Source organism: Sturnus vulgaris, chromosome 15 (genome assembly GCF_052056855.1).
Source record: "Sturnus vulgaris isolate bStuVul1 chromosome 15, bStuVul1.hap1, whole genome shotgun sequence".
Lineage (NCBI taxonomy): Eukaryota > Metazoa > Chordata > Aves > Passeriformes > Sturnidae > Sturnus > Sturnus vulgaris.
Genome location: NC_142257.1, coordinates 3325234 through 3345006, shown reverse-complemented (window position 1 = coordinate 3345006; position 19773 = coordinate 3325234). Strand labels below are relative to the sequence as shown.

The window sequence follows — 19773 nt, the reverse complement described above, 5'->3', positions numbered from 1 at the left end:
CGCCGCCGCCGCCGCCGCGCCCCGCCCCCCGCGCCCCTTCCGGCCAATGCCTGCCCTCGCTCCTCCCGCGCCGCGCTCCCATTGGGCCGTCCCCTCAGGAAGCCCCCGCCCCCTCCGGAGCGCCACCGCCCTCCCGTTGGGCTCCCGAGGTGCGGCGGGTGGGGCGGGGCCACAGTAGTGACGTCATCCAATGGGCATCGGCAAAGCGCTGCCGGGACGAGGGGGCGGGCGCTGATTGGAGGGCGAGATGTCACTCAGGGGGCGCCATGAACGGATTGGGAGAGAGTCAAGGCCGCCCACCAGTGGTAGCCCCGCCTCCTATGTCATCTGATTGGGTGTGGATCTGCCACTCAACCCCAGAGAGAGTTCTGATAGGGTATTCTGTGGTGGGTGGGGCCAAGAGGTTGCATATAAATGAGACCCGGGGCTGCGAGGAAGCCGTGAGGGTGTCCCCGGTCTGTGGCTGTTGGGGTTCTGGTACTATTCCCTCCGGTGGGGGTCTCTCCATGGTGTCCTGCGCTCTCCTTTTAAAAGCAGTTACGTGTTTAGGGCAGCCTCCCCGCCTTGGCAGCCTCAACAAAGTCCAAGCAGCCACGTGTATTTCTCCAGTGTCTCGGTCAATCCCGGTCCCGGGGCGGGTGACCCAAGCTCCGGGGCTGTGCCCTGTTTCCGTGATCACCGCTGCCGTGGAGGTTTGGATTTTCTCATCTCCCAGTGCAGGTGACCCTGACAGCTCACATGCCATTCTAGTATTTTGAGTTCCCGCCAGTTTCTTTCCACCAATTACTCTAAAAGCCATTTTTTAAACTTATACCAAAATTAGCAGCGGGCTTACCCTGTCTGAAGAACAGCTGTGGCATGGGAACCTCTCTCCACCTGATCCCCAGCAAACCAGTGGCTGGTTTCCCTGCAGAGCTGGGCTGTACTCGAGCATCCCTTGATGACCTGCCAGCCCCTCAGATCACCTGCCCGTCTCCCTGCCTCTCCTGGGCACAAAACCACTTGTTAATCTCCTTAAACCGAGTGGTGTCTGTCCTGCTTTGTGCTGCTCCTGGCTTTGGAGTGAGGACATCACCTCTGCCTTCCCATGGCTTCTGTCTCGTGCCCCAGCCCACGGGAGATGTCTCTATCCTGACTGGTGGCAGCAGGGCCACCCAGGTGTGAGGTTGGTGCTGGCCAGGGCAGGGAGGAGATGATGGGCAGGTGCCTCGACTGGTGTTTGTCAATGGCAGCCTGGGCCCACGGCAGGAGAGAAGAGTTCATGTCCTCAAGCTGTAGTGAGGATGATAATAACACAAATTACTCCAGGCACTCACTGTCCATGCAGTCAGTACTGCCTTTGGCTGCTGTGCCCTTCAGCATGCACCGGAAATCAGATGTCACATCTTCAGGGTACAAATTGGTAGCGTTAGAAGGAGGAGGAGGATGCTCTGCCCTGCCACACCTTGGGGATAATCTCTCTGTCACTCTGCCTGGAGGGATGAGCTCATGGTGTGAGAGCTCCTGTTTTAGAGCTGCTTTCCTTCCAAAGCTGGCACATGTTTATTTTGAACTTAAAATGAGATGACTCTGTTTCCATCCATTTCCAGCATTAACCCTTGAGTTACTATTTTTACTTTCCTCCCACCTGGCATTTTGCAGCACCATTCTCATCACTGACAAGGGTCATGGACAATGGGAGGCTGCTGGAACAGCACCAGTGTCCAGAGGATCCTGATGTCCCCAACAGATCCAGCAGCAGCTCAGGTGGTGGAGCTGCCACTCTGCTTTTTAGCTTTGTGGAGGGGATGACATGGCTGGAGAGGGCTCAGGCTCTGAACCCAAGCTAGTTGGGGGAGTAATTCAAAACAATTTTAGGAAATTGAAGAAAAAGTCTGAAAATGAATGAAGGATGCAATTCCAGGCACAGGTGCTGCAGTTGGGCAGCAACAATCAGCAGCTCAAGGGGAGCCACTTTCCCAGTGGCTCACAAGCACAGCAGGAATAAGGGTCATGCTGTGGCAGATGAAACAGAGAAACAGACTTTGTACAAACTTGGAATAGAAATGGCTGCTGCATGGTTGTGGAGTGACCTGCTTAACATATCTGCTGTGAACAGGCTGATGTGCTGGATGGGGATGCAGTGGGAGGTGCTCAGTGAGGGAGCTCCTCCTAAGCACCCCAGTCGGATGAAGAGGGGGACTAGGCGCTTCCAACACCTCATCCAGCCCTCAGGATTTGATGTTTCAGACATCAGCTTGAGTCTCCCTTCACGTACTCGGATTTTTCCCTGATATGCTGGTGTTGCCTTGCCAAAGCAGGGGGACCCTACATGCCCCACTCCAGCTGGCCCCTGTCCCCTCCTGCCCTGCAGCATCCCAGAGCTGTGCACTCATGCCCAGGAGGACAGAAAGTTGGCACCCAGGGGTCTTGGCCAGGGCACTGTGGGGCCCTGGGGTGCTGCCACAGGGCTGTTACCCCCCAGGAGAGCTGGCCTGGCCGGGTCCCTACTAATTGCCCTCATCTGGGTATTTTTAGAAGCAAAATGTTGTTTAGCTGTGAGAAGGAGAATGGCAGCCACGGGAGGGGAAGCTGGGAGGCAGCGATAGGGCAGCTCCTTCCGCAGACAGTGCTCATGCAGCTCCAGCCACTGGGGCCAGACGCCTCTGGGAGTCAGCACTGGGACTCATCCCAACCCGATTCCACTGGGACCCTCTGCTGACTCCAAAGCTCACACCATGAGCCTCCCCACATGGGGCCAGCAGGCACAGTGATGACCTAGGGATCATCACTGCTGCGAGTACCCCCATCCCATCCAGCCCCCCCAGACCTCAGCTGAGCTGCACCCACCCCGACAGGGGCTGGGGGTGCTGGCAGAGGCCAGTGTTCCTTGGCCTCTAGCTCCCAGGCGCCAGCAGCTGTTTTTAGCCCAGAGAAAGTCCAATGTTTTGAGATTTTCTATTTTGAGCAGTGAAGCTGAAGAAGTGGAGCAGCCCCTGACCCCCGGGTGTCTGTGCAGAGCGAGGCAGGCAGCCAGGCAGGGTGGGTATGGGGCGGCTTCTGCCCCCCAAGGGGATGTGGTTGCCCCCGGGTCTTCGCCCCACAGCTGCCTCTGTGGCCTCTTGCACGTCAGGCTGTGCCGGAGCCTGTTCCCATGCGATCCCATCTCTGACACTCTCCCAAGGGACAATGGCCTTTCCGGCACTGGGATATCATTCCTCCTTTCCCTCCTGCAGCAAGATCCCAGTACAGCTCCCTAACAGGATGTGGAGTGTTCCACACCAGACCTGCAACCCTTGTACCCCGCTCTGGGTACGTGTGTGCCCTCACAGAGCCCCCATAGCACAGCTGGCATGTTCCCAGAGGGGACAGCCCTGGCAGAGAGGCACAGGGCTTGGACTGGGCTGCTGTGGTGGCACAACCAGCTCAGCCCAGTTCTGGTGATGCTGCCACATGGAGGGTTTTGTCTCCTCACAGCAGCTGGGTCTGTGGATGGGATCCATCCCCTGCACAAGAGAGTGCTGGAGGACACAGACATTCATCTGAGAGTGGGGAGGGCTGGTACTCACTGGAGCTGCTACAGCGGTTGTCACCACCACTGCTGCAAGGCATACGTGTGGGGTGATGCCGGTCACAAAAGGTGCTGGCAGCTGGTGCCACTTTCTGGACTCCCTGAAGGCAGACCCCAGCCCCAGGCACAGGCTTTGGTCTCATTTTATTCAATCCTGCATTTCCAGAAGCACCTCGAGCTTCACACTGGCACTGCCATCCGGGGTCTGTGGTGGCATGAACGCTGAGCAGGCCTGGGAGCCACGTCCCTGGTGTCCCGATGGGTCCCTAAGTGCGGTGCCGGTGTGGGACGGCGAGCAGCCGGCGGAAGGCAGCGCGGAAGTCCCGGTTGAAGAGGGTGTAAATGAGGGGGTTGACGCTGCTGTTGCAGTAGCCGATCCAGAAGAAGAAGTTGAAGAGGGGCTTGGAGATGTGGCAACCCTGCCCACAGAGAGCCCCCAGGCTATAGGTGAAGAAGAAGGGGAACCAGCAGAGCACGAAAGCGCCCATCACCACAGCCAGCACAACAGTGAAGCGCCGCTCCCGTGCACGCACCAGCCGCCGGCGGCACAGCAACACGCTCTGGTGCTGGCTCCGGTGCCGCCATCCCGGCATCCCAACTCCTGACACCTTTGCATCACCGCTGGCAGGGTGTGGGGAGCGGGCAGCGAGCAGGGCAGCTGTCCGCCGGGCGGTCAGGCGGTAGATGCGGCAGTAGACAGCCACCATGACGAGGCAGGGGATGAAGAAGGAGGCGGCGCAGGAGGCCAGCACGTACCAGGTCTCCTGGCTCAGCTGGCACTCCCGCCCGCCTGGCCGTGGCCGCAGGAGCGGTGGCAGTGCCACCAGGGCAGCAGCTGCCCAGACTGCCCCGATCATGCCCTTGACCCGCCGCGGGCTGCGGCGCAGGTTGAGCCGTGCCGCCCGTGTGACGGCCCAGTAGCGGTCGAGGCTGATGGCACAGAGGTGCCCGATGGATGCAGTGCAGAGCAGCACGTCCAGCGCCAGGTACAGGCTGCACCACAGCCCACCAAAATACCAGTAGCCCATCACCTCGTTGGCCAGAGAGAAGGGCAGGACGAGGATGGCCACCAGGATGTCTGCTGAGGCCAGGGACACAAGGAAGAGGTTCTGTGGGGCTTGCAGTGCCCGGCTGGTGGAGATGGCCACCACCACCAGAGCGTTGCCCACCAGTGTGGCCAGCAGGACGGACAGGGCAGCCAGCAGGATGAGCCCCGTGGCTGCGGGTGAGTGTGGGGCGCTGCTGGTGCCGCTGCTGTTACCGGAGGTGTTGGGAAGGGCGCTGGCTGGCTCCATGCTGGCCCGGCCCCTCAAGCAGATGAAGCCCCATGGGGCTTTCCCCCACCCTGCTCACCGGTCCCGAAGCGGCTGCGGGTGCAGCCCCAGCATCGCTGAGTCCCTGGGGGGTTCTCCCGGCTGCCACCACTCCTGCACTGACCCGGTCTGGTGGCGAGGTCGTCCTGACCCAGTGGTTGCCCGGCTGGGCATGCGGGACAGCGGCGGTGCAGGGAACACAGAGAGGCTCCCACGGCAGCGCTGCTGGCTCTGCTGGTCCCAGTCCGGAGGAGGGCGGGCGGGAAGGAGGGAGGGAGGGAGGGAAGGGTGGGCCAATATCACTGGCAGGAACCCAAACATCTGTGGGCAGTGGGAGAAGCTGTTATTGCCACTTAAAGGGCTACTTTCAGGGTCACCATGGCAGGAGGGCTCCAGCCACGGGTGCCAGGGTGCTTGGTGGTGCAGGGGCATTGCCCAGCCATGCCGAGTCATCATCCTGCTGATCCCAGCCCAGCAGCAGCTCTGGACCTTGCTTGGCTGCCCCGTGCTGTGTCTCACTCACTGATATGCTGCTGTGGCACACGTGGGGCACCATGGACCCTGTCAGCTCAGCCCTTTGGGGACGAGGCAGGGGAAAGAAGATGCTGCCTGTGACAGTTCAGTAGGGGCGGCTACAGACCTCGGGGTTTAGCTGTGGCATCATCACCATGTGCCCCACAGCACGAGCCGAGTGTTTGGTGTGTCCCCAGCACCAGCTGGGCTGAGCAATGATGATGTGTGGGAAACGGGGAGCATGGTGGATATGAGGTACCTGTGGCAGCAGGGCTTGCAGAGGGAGGACCGAAAGAGACACACACAGGGGCATGGGCGCACCCTCTTTATTAGACACCAGCTGAGCAGGGATGGTGGACACCAGCGGCCACAGGAGCATCATTGGTGTGCATTGCCAGCTAGAGCCGTGTGGCACCGTGTGGGAGCGGGCGAGGGGAGCCCACCCGCATGGTGGGGCTGGGCATCTCCTCGGGGTAGGAGAGGGCAGGGTTGTCCAGCCCCAGCCTGGCCTTGTCGCGGGGAGCCCCCTCGTGCTCCTCCCAGCCCTCGGGGCTGCGGCAGCGGTCGGTGCAGCACAGGGTGACCTGGGTGATGACGCGGTCCAGGGGCTGCAGCGAGTGCATCCAGGCGGGGAGGAAATCCCAGGTCTGCAGCCACTTGGGCAGGCGCCCGGGGCTGTGTGCCTGCAGCGCATTCACCAGCCCCACGAAGAAGAGGAGGCCGAGGAAGGGCGCGCCCACCCCCACCAGCGCTCGCCAGCCCGCCATGGAGATGCCGAAGATGAGGGAGGGCAGCAGGAGGAAGCAGACGATGAGGTACAGCACGGCAAACCAGCGGTACTTGGCTGTGCGCTCGCCCAGCGCCTTGGCCATGCGGATGGGCAGGCGGGTGAAGGGCAGTGGGTACCACAGCAGGATGCCCGAGATGTTGAAGAAGAAGTGGCACAGAGCAATCTGCGAGGATGGCATCCTCATCAGGCTGGGCACGTGGGTTTCCCCCAGCTCCTGCTGTGCCTGGTGACCCCATCCAGCCCAGTCATGGCTCCGGGCTGACTGTACCTGGAAGGAGCTGGCCAACTTGTCCCCCGGGCTGGCCAGGGCAGCCAGGATGGCAGTGGTGGTGGTGCCAATGTTAGAGCCCAGGGTCAGTGGGTAGGCACGCTCAATGCTGATCACCCCTAGGCCTGTAGGAGAAGCACTCTGTCCATCCCATCGTTCCTGGCAGTACCATCCCCATGCCCTCCCAAGGAGGCACAGCTTCTTTTGTCCCTCTGCTTTAGCACCCACAGGCCAGGGGATGGCACATGTCAAGGGATGAGGAATGGCTGGGACTCACCAATCAGGGGTGTGATAGCCGAGGTGAAGACAGAGCTGCTCTGCACCACGAAGGTCATCCCAGCACCCACCACCATGGCGAAGTACCCGGTGAGCCAGCTGAGCGGGTGTGGGAGGTCTGCCACAGCATGGCCACGGACACAAACAGGGACATGGGCATGGACACGTCAGAGTTGGGTGTCAGAGGTAGCCAGGGACAGGTCTGAGGATGGCAGGTGGAGATGGGCATGGGTGGCCATGTGGCATGTGGTCCCCATCCTACTCACCAGTGTTGATGACCTTCTGGATGGCTTTGGCCACCTGCCCCTTGAGCAGGGAGTTGAGGAGTTTGACCAGGAGGATGAGGCAGGTGCAGAGCACGACAAGGGACCCGGCCAGCAGCACCAGCCCCACGGCCAGGTCAGGCAGTGGTGTGTCGGTGAAGAGGTGCTCACCTGCCCCACAGCACGGCTGGGCAAGGGGCTGGGGCTGGCCCGGCCCTGCTCACAAACCTGCCCCACAGACAACCCCACACCTGGACCCCAGTGCAACATCTCCCAGCCTTACCCCACATCAGGACTCCAGCACTTCTCCATCACATGTACAACCCCCAGCCCCACTTGCACCTCCCCCAGCCCCATGCCCCAGCCCTGCCCAAGCCCTCTACATCCACTCACACTTCTGCCTGGTGACGTTGTGGAGGATCTCGACGCCCTTAGTGCTGCAGTGCCCGGGGGATGTGCAGTTTGAGGGGGGCCCGAGCCCCACAGTGGCCATCTGCAGGGAGAAGGTGGGCTACAGCTGGCTCTACAGTGTCCTCAGCCGGCCCTTGCCCACCACTCATCCTCTGTGGGATTGTTTGGTGGCCCCAGCAGGGCCCTGGACCCCTCACCTGTGGGGATGCAGGGCCACACCAGACACGGATGAGGCTCCGGTTGCGCAGGCTCTCGTCCCCTGTTGCAATGCCCGTGATCACAGACTTGTCCAGCTGCAACAACACACATGTTGGAGAGGGCACCTGGGGGCTAGCAGTGCCCACAGGCTGGGGACATCTTCACTGGCATAGGGACACCACTGCCAGCCTTGGGACACTTGGATACAACCACCATCAAAGGGACACAATGCTGGAGACATCACCAACAGCCTGGGGCATACCACACTGGCAAACATAACAGCTGAGGAGACCTGGATGATGAGCTTGGTGAAGGGCTCTGTGATGATCTTCAGTAGGTCGGGGGCATCTTTCCCACTGCGGATGTTGAAGGTGGCCACAACCAGGCGGGTGACGTGGTGCAGGTACCCACTCACCACTTCCAGCGGCAGCAGCACCAGCACTGACAGCCAGTTGAAGCAGTCGTGCACCGTGGCACCGGCGAAGGCCCTGTGCAGAATGAAGGAGCCTGTTGGCATGAGGTGGTCCTGAGGAGCAGCCCCCAGCCCCAAAAGTGTCCTCTGAGCCATCCAGCTCTCACCGTTTGAACTCACTGCGGTCACCAGCCTGCATGAGGGCCACGATGGTGTTGGTGACCGAGGTGCCGATGTTGGAGCCCATGATGATGGGGATGGCAGAGCGCACCTCCAGCACTGGGGACAGAGAAACCTGCTAGCCTTGCATGGCCCAGCTCAAGGTGACCCCATCCAGCCATCCTCTCCCTCAGCCTCAGGTCCCCAGGAGCCTCATGGGCACACTCACACCCTGAGGAGACCATGCTGACGATGATGGAGGTGGAGGTGGAAGAGCTCTGCACCAGCACGGTCACCAGGATGCCCACCACCAACCCAGCCACTGGATTGGAGAGGATGGCGTTGTCCTTGAAGATGTCCCCCGCCACCTTGCCTGTAAGAGAATGTGAGTGCAGGCTGCTGGCACTGCCAGTGCCACCAGTTTCCCAGGCATCCCTGCAACCCTACTACCTCCAGCCAGCTGGAAGGCAGAGCTGAGCACGTCCAGAGAGCATACGAAGAGGTACAGGAACCCAAACATCAGGGGCACCTTTAGAAGGGAGACACAGAAGGACTGGACCCTGGCCCAGCACCCGAGCTCTGTGCAAGACAAGAGAGAGTGTTAAACTCCTGCTGTGGCATGGCCCTGGCTCCCCAGACTTCTACAGCCTTATGCCACTCTCATGGCTCCTGGCAGCACAGGGCTTTATGTCCCCAGCTATGCCACCAGTCCTAGGGTCCCTTCCTTCCATCTCTTCCCACCTTGGAGTGCCTTGTGTCATCCGCCCCATTGTCCCTCAGCTCTTCCCACGTCACCCCAGGATGCTGAGGGTCTCTCTACCGGCACTCCCCTCCCACCCTGGCACCCGACAGTCCTGGCACCCCAAGTGCCCCAGGTGCCAGTGTCAGGTCTCTGGGGTGTTCCCCAGCCCAAGTGCAGTGAGACCCCTACCACCCATGGGGTGTCACCTGGCCTCTGCAGCTCGTCCAAGCCAAGTCGGTGCCCCTGCCAGGACAGCGCGTCCAGCTCGTAGCGCTCCCGGCCCTCGGGCAGGCGGCCCGGGGAGCCAGGGCAGGGGAAGCCATGGTCAGGGCAAGGAACAGCACTGACAGTGAAAGGGCAGGTGTGGGCACCTGGCAGCCGGTGCAGAGCTGGGGAGAGAGGACACCTACGTTACAGCCCTGTCCTTGCAGGGACCTCCCTGCAGAGGAGAGCCTAGCGCTGCCAGGAGCAGAGCTGAGCCAGGCGAGGAAGAGGAGGAGGAGGAGGGATGGGGGCACCTACCTTGGGGGCTGGGGCAGTAGGCAAACTGTGGCCCGTGCACAACTCTTCCTCCCCGCACCGGGCAGCGACCAGGCAGGACCGGGCTCTCCGTCCGGTAAGGCAGCATCGCTCCTGCTGAGGCTGAGCAGAGGTGGCTGTGTGTCACCACAGCTGTGCTGCACCCACTGCTACGTCCCCCCGAATCTCTGCAGCGCTGGCACCACTGAGGAGCACCATCCCATCATCTGTTGGTCCCCTGGGCCACCAGCTGCTGCTGTGCCACCCCAGCGAGCTCCCAAAGGACAGGCAGGGCAGGCAGGGCAGGCAGGAAGGGGACTCCTCCTGCCCAGGGCCCAGCTCACCTGGGGCTGGCCGGGCACTCAGGGCAATGCCACTTCCTCATACCACATCCAGGCGTCCCTCCAGCGAAGTGGCCCGTGGGTGACCACGGCCCTTTATACACACGCCAAGAGCAAAGTCTAAGGAGCCCCGCGTTGCCCCTCGCCTCCGCTCGCTGCTCACCTCCTCCCCAGAAATTCCTGCAGTTAATGGGTAACCCCCACCACATCCCGCGTCAGCTGCGGCCCCGGGGTGGGATGGGGCACTTGCCCCCGGGGTACCGCGCCCTGGCACTCCCCACCTCGCCTGCCCGGGCTCTGGGTGAGCAGCAGCTGCTGCTGGGATGAGCAAAGCCAGGGCACAGCTGGAGCCACAGTGCCCGAGAGCTGATGCTGGAGGAGCCTCAGCTCTTCATCATTTGGTGCCAGGTGGTTCATCCAGTGCATGAGAGGAAGAGGAGGAGGAGAAGGGCTTGGTGCTGGTGCTGCTGGGGCATCACAAACCAGAGGTGAGGCCGTGCACACATCAAGCACTCAGTGCCATCGCAGCATCAGCCACGAGGGACCCAGCTCTGCCCGGGGCACAGTGTCCTCACTCCCAGGGTATTGGAGATGGGTGATGCCAATACCAGTGTGATCCCCATGTCCTGCCACTGGTGGTGATGGTGGCATGCAGCTAGGCTCTGCTTATGCCAGCAGCTCAGTGTGGGGCAGCCAGCAGTGCTGAGAGGGCTGCGTGGGGCAGAGTCTATTTTTCCCTGGCACCAGATCTCCCCAGCATGTGCGATGGGCGAGCAGGAGAGGAGTGAGGCCAATGCTGCTGTCATCACCTCCTCAGCCCTGTTTATCATTACCTGCTGCTTACACACCTCCAGCCAAGTTTCCATCCACCCACAGAACACCCAGCAAGCTTGTGTCCACAACTGTCCAGGGAACAGACAGTGGCCAAAGGCTCTTCCATCCCTGTGCCTGTGGGAGTGAGCACAAAGAGGTGTTCAGTTGCCACATCCCTATTTCCCCAGGATTAAGCACTGCCAAAACCCATCATCATGACGAGCCAGGTGCAAATGTACGGGCAGAACAAGGGAAGATCCCTTGGGTACTCCATGGGCAGCCTGGGGACACCTGTGCCACTGCTGGAGTATCACTGAGCCACCTCCACTGAGTCACAGACTGATGGAGCTGAATCCCCAAGAGGTGCCACAGCAGGAGACTTGTCCTGCCTCCCTGGGGATCCTTCTGTCCCAGGGGGTGCCTCCAGTGTGCATTGGCTGATGTCCGCACTTGCCCCGTGCCCAGGGGCTCTTGGCCAGCTGCCCCCACAATCATTAACCCAGTGAGGCCCTGGCAGCTCTGGCTGTCACTCATTGACAGGGCTGGGGCTGAAGTCCTTGGCCATGTCGGCCCTGCAGCTTCCCCGACTCCATCAGCAGTGCTGGGTAAACAAGCTCCTGGTATTGCCCCTTGCTGCCAGCCAGGGTGGCACTGGAGCCCAGGGCTGGCCCCAGCTCTACCATGGCCCTGGGAGGGCTCCATGTGGGAGAGGGGGATTGAGGGGACATTGCTGCTGAGGGGACATCCAGCCTTGATGACAGAGGAAGGAAAGAAAGACACATCCAGGCAATGCTCTTTATTTCTCCTGGTTCCACACCACAGAGAGAACTGAGCAGCATCACAGAGATACAGGGGGGCTCTGACTAAGGCCACAAGGCTGCAGCTGGCTGTGGCAGCATAGGGCTGGGTGGCCATGCCCCTATCTCTGGGCAAGCCTGGGTGCCCTGGGTCACCCCTCTGCCTCTGGCCAGGCAGTGATGATGGAGTGGTTACCCAAGGCACAGCCAGGAAGGGCTCTGGCACGTATGGAGTGTGGCAGGATCTCCTGGCTGCTGTTGGGGGAATATCTCCATTGCAGATTCTGTCTGGGACTTCTGGGGACACCAGGCTGCTGGGCATGGGGACCAGCAGCACACAGCCAGGACTGGCAGATTGAGGCTCAAGGCTATAGCCCAGCGCAGCCACTGGCAGGAATAACAGGTTGGGCACACGCTGGGGACCTGCACACCAGGCTGAGGTGCTCAGCACCCAAGGGTGCTGCAATTTTCAGGCACCAAGCAGAGCCGTCCCACAGCCCCAGTGGGGATGGGGCAGGGGGAATTTGGAGATTTGCTCCTGCGTGTCCCTCAGCAGCCACCCACGCAGGATCTCCGGCGGGGAGGAGGAAGGTTTTTTTGGCACCATCTGCTGGCTCTGCCTCTGTCTGCCCGGGGCAGGAACCATGTGCACTGCTCCAAGCACTGCTACTATGGCAGGATCAGGCCACGCTCACGCAATGTAGACGTAAAAACCTGCCCGGGGCACAGCCTGGCAGGGCCATGCTCACCCTCCCCAGGAAGGGTGGACTTGCAAATCAACAACAGGGCAGCCCTGTTCCCACGGGGCCAGGGACTGGATCTGGCTCTGAGCTCTGGGGACACGTTCTCCTGACCCTGCCTGCCCACAGCACGGGAGTTCAGGACTGGAGCCTGCCTTTCCTCCCCACCCACCCTGTCTATCCTGCACACCCTTCAGCTGGAAGGGAGCTTCCCCCACCCAAACAATAAGGGGGGCTGTGTCAGCCCAACACAGGCAGGATGTGCTGGGCAGGCAGCTCTGCTGCAGGCAGAGGCACTGGGCAGGACAGTGCCAGGCATGCACGGGACGTTGCAAAGTGCTTTGCAACGAGGGTTCAAACTATGTACAGGATTCCCTTGATGTGCACCGGGATGTGGCCCCACAGAGGGGCATGGCAGCTGCTCAGCCACTCACAGCGACACGACACAACAGTTTGGGACAGGACGTGGATGAATCTGCAGTCCAGGCAGTGTCAGCGGTGCAGGGCAGGGGCTGTTGGGCCCCTGTTGAATCCCAGCATGGCCTGGGGGTGCCACATGCCGGGTGTGGACGTGCAGCAGGACTCATCAGAGCTTGTGGTCCAACGAAGGCTGAGCCAGAGCAGGCTCTTCCTGAGGGCAGCTGCTTTCCTTGGAGCCAGCCTGAGGGGCATTGGGTTGATCTGACCCCTCACAGGCACTGTTGTCCCGCACAGGGAGCTGGAGGAAGTCAGGCAGGACCAGGTCCTCCTTAGAGAGCAGCCCACGCTGGTCGTTGGCCCGGCAGCTCTGGGCACGGTTCAGCAGCTCCACCAGCCCTGGGGAAATGCAGGTCATGCACCTGAGCCAGGCACTGGGGCTTTGTCCTAGCACCTCAGCTGCCCTCTCCACCTGATATGACCCTGAACGTGTCCCAGGCACAGCACCTGCACCTTCTCCCTGCTCCAACCCATATCCCAAGACTCCACAGCCCATTCCCAGCTTCATGGGACCCTGCACCCATCCCCAGCACACCAGGGGCTCTGCCTCCCTCAGCCTGTGTTTTGCCCCAACCCCTCAGGATTCAGACACGCCAGGTCTCACCTTCCAGGTCGTATGTGCGGCGGTTGAGGTTCATGGCAGCTGAACACCGTGGCCTGGAGAAGGAGGAGGGCCCCTCCCACCGCTCTGCTCCTGTTGGGCTTCCCTCCTGCAATGAGCAGCCCAGGCCTCAGCTGTGGGGCAAGGAGGCAGCACTCCCCTGGGCTGTGTCCCCATCACCCTCCCACAGCCTGGCTATGGCACCCTCTGCCCAGCCCTGTGGCAAGTGCTGGGGCCACAGAGGGCCCAGCTTCCATGTGGACAATGACAGCAGCTGTGAGGGCATCTCTGATCAGGGCTGGAGGGATTTTATGCTCACCTCACTCTGGAACGGAGAGGGGGCAGCTGCAGCCTCAGCACTCCCCATCACTCGCACGTCTGCAAGGGAAGTGAGGCTCAGTGCCCCATTCCAGCATCCTGGTCCTGGCCCAGCCAGTGACAGGATGGACCCTGTCCCAGGGAGCAGGAGCCATGGCCAGCAGAAAACAGCCTGACTCTGAGTGCTCTTCAGAGCTTGAGGGGACATTGTTTGGGAGGGAGGACACTTTACCTGCTGGTGTTTCCAAGACAAGTTTCTGAGCAGACACTGTGCTGACCAGCTTCTCTAAGTCGAGGGTGGTTGGCTCACCTTGCTGCAACAGGAACAGCAGCCAGTGTCACGGGAAAGGCAGCCAGGCTGAGGACCTGCTTGGCCAGGCCCCACTGGGCCAGCACAGGCAACACCCACTGGTCCCTCCCTTCACACAGTGGGCTGTCACAGCTCATCCCAAAAACAGTGATTCTAGCAGCCCACAGGCTGCCCCCAGCACACACTGCTGCTCCCCACCACCTGCTCAGAGCCAGCATCCCCTGGCCCGAGCCCCAAACCCAGGGGTATCCCAGACCACAGGGGCTGGCCGTGCCTCACCCTCCTCAGCCGTGCCTGCTCCACGCTCACGCCGTACTTGCCCAGCACGGGCTGCAGCGCTTCCCGGATGCGCTTGGTTGACTTGGCTGTGATGCGGATGGTCTTGCTGAGGGAGGAGATTTCCAGGCTGCAGAGGGGGAGAAGAGGTTGTTGCAGGCAGGAGCAGAGCCAGGGCACTTGGGACTGCCTGGGGGACTGGGATTGAGGCACTGTGGATGGCCAACAGCATCGGCTCTACTCACTCAAAGCTTATCCTGTTCTCCAGCTTCACCTCCTGGTCTGCCAACACGGAGCACTCCTGGTCCAGCACCAACGGTTTCTGCAAAAGTCAAACCATCAGGACAGAGCCAGCAGAGTGGCATGTGGTCCCAGCACAGGGATGGTTTGGCTAGCAGAACCCCTGCTCCCCCCTGCCTGCCCTACCTGCTCATTCCCCACCAGGAAGACCTTGATGTCGGGGAGGCTGAAGCCACGTTTCTCACATATCCCTGCCAGCATGTCCCGGATGGAGTGGCCGGGCCGGACAGAGGCCAGCGAGGCCGTGCCGTCGGGCAGGTACACGCAGCAGTACTTCATGGGCTTGGCTGGCAGCTCTGCCTCGCTGCCCCCCAGGCTCTTCTGTTGGCCCTGAAGGAGGGACGTGGTAGGATGAGCCCAGCCAGTGGCAGCGTGGTGCCGTGGGATTGGCATGGTGCCGACTCACCTCTGTGCAGGGGCTGGCAGCTGTGCTGGCCGAGGACAAGAAGCCCAGGTCCAGGCTGGCTGAGGAGTTGAGTGAGCCCTGGGACTCCCGCCATAGCATGGCACTCCTGCTGCCTTCTCCCCCCTCTAGGACAGACAGAGGGATGGTGGTGGGGACGTGAACACCCCTCAGGGTGGCGTGGCCCCTCTGTCCTGCTCAGCACAGCACCCACCTGCCCAGGACGGCTCCCGCCGCTCTGCCTTCCTGAAGGAGCGGTGAGGGCTGCGGTTGGCACCACTGCCCGCGGTCTCCACGCCCAGTGGCAGGGACTTGCCCAGCTTCAGTTTCGACTTCTGGGGTGAATTGAGCAGCATCTCAACATGGCAACACCTGAGGTCTCCCCTTCCCTTTCCCTGGTCCCCTAACTGCTTGTCTGTCCCCAGCCTGGGGCTGAGAAGCAGGGAGAGGACCCAGCACCATGGGGACATGTCCCCATTCCTCTTTGCCCCTCACTCACCTTGCTGAGGTCAGGAGGAGGGCTGCTGCTGCGGGAGTGGGGCCGCAGGTCAGGCAGGGGCTGCCCCTGGCTCTCTGCCCGCAGGCAGGCCTGGTAGAGTGGGGATTTCACAAAACGTGTGTAGCTGTCAAACTTCATCAGGTTGAAGATCTGGAAAGGGAGGATGTGTGTGCTTAAGACCCCTGCACACCTACAGGCTCTGGCCACTGCCCCTTGGCACAGTTCCATAGTGACAGCAGTGATGCTGGGTGACATGCAGGGTGGTTCCACAGCCCCCCATCCTGTGGATGGACGCCCATACCTGGAGCTGCTGGATGCGAAACATGTCTGGGGAGGGGGTGGCCAGCATGTCCTCCCCAATCCAGGCTTGTTTGTCAATGTTCACAGGACTGACCGAGTGGCTGGAGAGAAACTCATCGTAGATCCTCCGTGCCTCCTGGGCCAGCTGAGGGAACAGGAGGCCAGGCTGAGACCAGCAACCCTCTCCTCTATACCACACCAGGGGAGCCCCCTGCTCACCCCACAGGGACACCTGAGCTCTGAAGAACCAACCTGCCCCAGGACCTGGACTTCAGGACCAAGCTCTGGGCACAACACACCAGTGTCTCCATAGAGGTACAACCTGAGGGAGGAACCATCCCCTGCAGCCACCTGGCTCTGTCCCCATGATCCCCTGTCTATCTCTGCCCTTGGTTTTGTTTATCCCCCTAGAAACACTCTCCACCCTCTGGCAGCCCCGGGCTGGGGAAGCACATCCCACTCTGTGGGGCAGGCAGTCCCAGCTGTGGCTTTTCACCTGCACATCACATGCATCTCCTTATTCCTTCTGCAAGAGCCCCCAGACTGCTCAGCCCCCAGAAAAGGGGTCTGCCAGGACTCCTGGACATGCAGGCTGGAGAGCTCTGCCCACGCCCCTCCCAGCAGTTGTGTGACCAAAGCTTCACAGAGCTGGTACCTGCTGTGTGTCACTGGCTGGGATCTGCTGGAAGCGCTCACATGCTTGCCAAAAGTAGACGTTTTCAGCACTGAACTCCTTCTTGAGGAACTCCTGCAGGGCAGAGAGATTTGCTGGTCTGGTGGCACTGTGGCTGTGGGACAGTGGGTGTCCAGCAGTGGACGGGAGCAGGGACTGAGCTCTGTGACACTCACAGTGAAGTAGGTGACGGCCACACGGTCCTGCAGCAGTGTCTCGAAGGATTCAGCCCAGCTGACCACAGAGCCATGTGTGGATCCACACGTGGCTGGTGGGCCTGGCAGGCTGTTCACACTGTGGTTGCTGCCACGGGCCCGGGAAGCATTTAACTCTGAGAAAAAAAAAGGGTCAGTTCTGGCTGTCTCCCTGTCCCCAGGTGTCACCCCTCAGCACCAGGAGCCCTCCATCTGCCCCATCTGGACAGGACCTGGTGAGTGCTGGATAGGGAACATGAGGAGCATCACGGTGGCATCCTTGGAGGATTGAGCACCAGGATGCCACAGCTGGAACTTCCTGGCATGGCAGCTCTCCCTGCCAGTGCTGGCAGTTGTGCCCATCCCAGGTGGTAAAAAACCCGTGGGGAAGGCACCCAGCCAGCAGGGAAAGCAGAGTGGAAGGGGACACAGAGGGCACACAGAGTGTAGGGAAGCTTGGAAGATGGGCAGAGGTGCCTGAACCCATTTTCTCTATTCCTCTGGCCATGATGAGGGACAAACAAAGCACGTGGAGGGCACAGCAAGTGTCATTTCCAGCTCTCAACCCTGAAGAAACCCCACTTCGGGGAAACCCAGGGTGACCATGAATTCAGAAAGATGGAAGTTCCCAGGGGCAACCCCAGCTTTGGAACTGGTTTGTCTGGTGTGCAGCTAGTATCAGGGGATCATTTGCAAGAGAAGGTAAGGTTATGGAAGCAGTGCTCTCCTGGCAAAGCTGGCAGGAATAGAGGTGTGTCAGGCTGCTTCTTTGCCAGGCTCCCTGTACTTATCTTCCTGGTGGTCTAAACCACAAATAACTCGGGCCAAGAGAGTTAAATAAACCATCTGAGATATCCAGTGCACAGTCAGAGTGACAGACGGACTCCCTCAGAGAATCTGGGGCTGGCTAGTACCCATGTTCTCCTTGGCCAAAGAAGCCACTCAGCTGCCAGCACCCCAAAGTGCCAGCTGAGCAGCCAAAAGGAGGGACAGGCACCAAGGGCCAGGTGGGAGGGATGGGGGGACGTGCCCAGTCCTGGGCAGAGGGCTCAGCCCTGCACTGCGGTGGCCTTGCCACCCCCGCATGGCACAACCTGTGCTGACACAGGACCTCACTGTCTGCTGGCTTCCTGCCCCTGTGGGCTTCCCCGCTCCCCTGAAGATGATGCTGGCCTCCTGTCCCAGGGCATAGAGCAGCCTTACCTCCATCCGACACGGCCGGGCCCTGTGGGAGTGGAAAGAAGAGAGGTGAGAGGGGCTACTGCTGGCCTGGTGGAGTGGCAGCAGCAGCAGGGCAAGCCCAGTTTGAGCCCAGAGCAAGAGACACTGTCAGCAAACACTGCTCTGGTGTTACCTGCCCCGTGGCAGAGGCAGGACACAGGAGCAGTGAGTAGTTACAAAGAGGGTACAGCCCTTCTCCTACCTCTCCATGGCCTAGGGCCAGCCCAGCAATTGGGAAAGGGCAGATGATATCAGATGTAACCCTGCCACCCCAAGCTAGCAGGGAGGAGAGAAGCAGCCTCCACAACACAGGAAGAGGAGGGGAGGAGGGGAGGGGAGGGAAGGAAGGAGAACCACAGCCCCAGGCAGGCAAACTGCTTGTTCCCTCCTTCCTTGGAGCCTGGAGCTACCGGAGGGCAGATGCCCAAAAGCAGAGACCAGATGCTGCCAGCCCAAGGCACAGCAGGACAGCGTGTCCTGCAGCACCCACTGGGCCACCCCAGATGCCAGGCAGGGGATGCAGTACCCAAGGAGCCACAGCAAGCGGGGAGATGGGCAGAGCCTCTGTAGCCAAAGCCCAGCCACGCACTCACTGCACGGTTCTGTCTCTCGTCACCCGCTTGGGGCCACACTGAAGTGGTGCCCACATTAGAGTGATGTCCTTGACCCAGCTGGCCCATGCCCCCCAGCCTACCCCATACACCCCCGACTGTCTCCATCCCAGGTCCCCTATCCCACCCCTGCCTTTCCCTGCTACCCCACCCCACATTCCTCCGCCATGTCTCTTACCCCAGTCTCACGTCCCTCTGTCTTGCCAGCTCCTTGCTCCTCCCCGTCCATCCCTGCTGCCCACACCCACACAGCCCAGCCATGCCTGCGCCGCCCAGCCCCACATAACGCCGGCACCGCCGATTCCTGTGACCCCATCCCCATCCCTCACGGCTTGTCCATTCCCCAGTGCCACGCATCCCCACTTATAACGCTGTCCAAGCCTCACAAACCCGTGCTGCTCACTCGCCCAGCCCCACACGTGCCTGCCTGCCTGTTACCCAGCCCCAGAACTGCTGCCTGCCCGACAAACCCTCTACAACTCCGCCTGCTTTGGATACCCATCCTGCCCTTCCTGCCGAGAAGCCCCACACCCTCCTGCCTGCCTGTTTCCTGACTCCATACATCCCTCTGTCTGCCCGTTATCCACTCCACACCCCCGCCCGGTCCGGTCCGCAGTCCCGCACATCATCCGCCTGCCCGGTACCGAGCTCCACGCCGGGCGGGGCAGCCCCGGGGGATGGGGACCGGCATCCCGGAGGATATGGGACCGGCGCTCCGGGGGATGGAGACCGGCACCCCGCGTGATGGGGACCGGCGCCCCGGGGGATGGTGACCAGCATCCCGGAGGATATGGGATCAGCGCCTCGGGGATGGGGACCGGCGCCCCGGGGATGGGGACCGACGCCCCGGGCACTCACCATGCGCCCGTTGTGGACCACCAGCAGTTTTCCTTTGCCCTGCATCCCTGGCTCGGCCCGGCCCGGCGCGCTAGGGGCGCGGCCCGCGGCCCCGCAGCATCCCCGGCCGGCGGCGCGGCTCCCGGCCCGGCCCGGCCCGGCGCTCCCGGCACTACCACACTACCGCTTTCGGCTCCCACAGGAAGTGTCACCATGGGAACCGAGACCGCAGCGGGGGGAGCGGGGCCGCCCGCTCGCCCCGCGCCGCCGGCACCGCCCCGGCAGACACCGGCTGCAGCTCCGGGCCCGGAGCCGCCGCGGCGCCGCTGCATCTCCGTCCCCTACCCCCGTCCCTGTCTCCATCTGCATCCACATCCGTTATCCCATTCCCATCTGCATCCCTGTTTCCCATCTCCATCCCATTCATTCCCCATTCATTCCCCATCTCCATCTGCATCCACATTCGTGAACCCATCCCCATCTGCATCTCTGTTTCCATCCCCATCCCCATCCCCGTCTCCATCCACGTCTATATCCGTGATCACATCCCCATCTGCATTCCTGTTCCCAAACCCATCCCAGCCTCCATTGCCAGCATGCCCGTGCTGCCCTGGGCTCACCACCCCGTTGTCCTCCCTCCCTGCAGCC

At 61.5% G+C, this 19773-nt stretch overlaps 3 protein-coding genes across 3 annotated transcripts; all 3 read right to left on the bottom strand.

The window, feature by feature from the left end:
* Positions 1-3677: 3677 nt before the first annotated feature.
* LOC106852923 (alpha-2Db adrenergic receptor-like) lies at positions 3678-5097 on the bottom strand. The gene has a single exon (XM_014875897.2). The coding sequence runs from the start codon at positions 4843-4845 to the stop codon at positions 3817-3819; it is 1029 nt and encodes a 342-aa protein (XP_014731383.1). The 5' UTR covers positions 4846-5097; the 3' UTR covers positions 3678-3816.
* Positions 5098-5551: 454 nt separating this feature from the next.
* SLC34A1 (solute carrier family 34 member 1) lies at positions 5552-9537 on the bottom strand. Its single transcript, XM_014875896.2, has 12 exons — positions 9418-9537; positions 9102-9284; positions 8604-8732; positions 8383-8526; positions 8162-8273; positions 7875-8070; positions 7582-7677; positions 7367-7466; positions 6977-7144; positions 6712-6828; positions 6435-6559; positions 5552-6329 (listed from the first exon to the last, which is right to left on the bottom strand). The coding sequence occupies exons 1-12, from the start codon at positions 9521-9523 to the stop codon at positions 5775-5777; spliced, it is 2031 nt and encodes a 676-aa protein (XP_014731382.1). The 5' UTR covers positions 9524-9537; the 3' UTR covers positions 5552-5774.
* Positions 9538-11349: 1812 nt separating this feature from the next.
* On the bottom strand, positions 11350-19279 carry RGS14 (regulator of G protein signaling 14). The gene is made up of 15 exons (XM_014875965.2): positions 19147-19279; positions 17660-17681; positions 16439-16593; positions 16245-16337; positions 15591-15734; positions 15290-15439; positions 15005-15125; positions 14794-14918; positions 14514-14717; positions 14333-14409; positions 14091-14217; positions 13734-13815; positions 13503-13561; positions 13187-13292; positions 11350-12921 (listed from the first exon to the last, which is right to left on the bottom strand). Exons 1-15 carry the CDS (start codon positions 19189-19191, stop codon positions 12692-12694), a joined length of 1740 nt encoding a protein of 579 aa, XP_014731451.1. The 5' UTR covers positions 19192-19279; the 3' UTR covers positions 11350-12691.
* Between the last annotated feature and the right edge of the window lie 494 nt (positions 19280-19773).

What these genes read in the sequence shown, in the direction of transcription:
- LOC106852923 (XM_014875897.2), bottom strand. Translation starts at nt 4,845, where the DNA reads ATGGAGCCAGCCAGCGCCCTTCCCAACACCTCCGGTAACAGCAGCGGC.
- SLC34A1 (XM_014875896.2), bottom strand. Translation starts at nt 9,523, where the DNA reads ATGCTGCCTTACCGGACGGAGAGCCCGGTCCTGCCTGGTCGCTGCCCG. An exon ending in CAGCATGGTCTCCTCAGGGT is followed by an intron (nt 8,274 to 8,382) that starts GTGAGTGTGCCC and finishes CTCTGTCCCCAG; the next exon opens with TGCTGGAGGTGCGCTCTGCC. An exon ending in GTGGCCCTGCATCCCCACAG is followed by an intron (nt 7,467 to 7,581) that starts GTGAGGGGTCCA and finishes TTCTCCCTGCAG; the next exon opens with ATGGCCACTGTGGGGCTCGG.
- RGS14 (XM_014875965.2), bottom strand. Translation starts at nt 19,191, where the DNA reads ATGCAGGGCAAAGGAAAACTGCTGGTGGTCCACAACGGGCGCATG. An exon ending in GAGAACAGGATAAGCTTTGA is followed by an intron (nt 14,218 to 14,332) that starts GTGAGTAGAGCC and finishes CCCCCTCTGCAG; the next exon opens with CCTGGAAATCTCCTCCCTCA. An exon ending in TGTCTTGGAAACACCAGCAG is followed by an intron (nt 13,562 to 13,733) that starts GTAAAGTGTCCT and finishes CTTCCCTTGCAG; the next exon opens with ACGTGCGAGTGATGGGGAGT.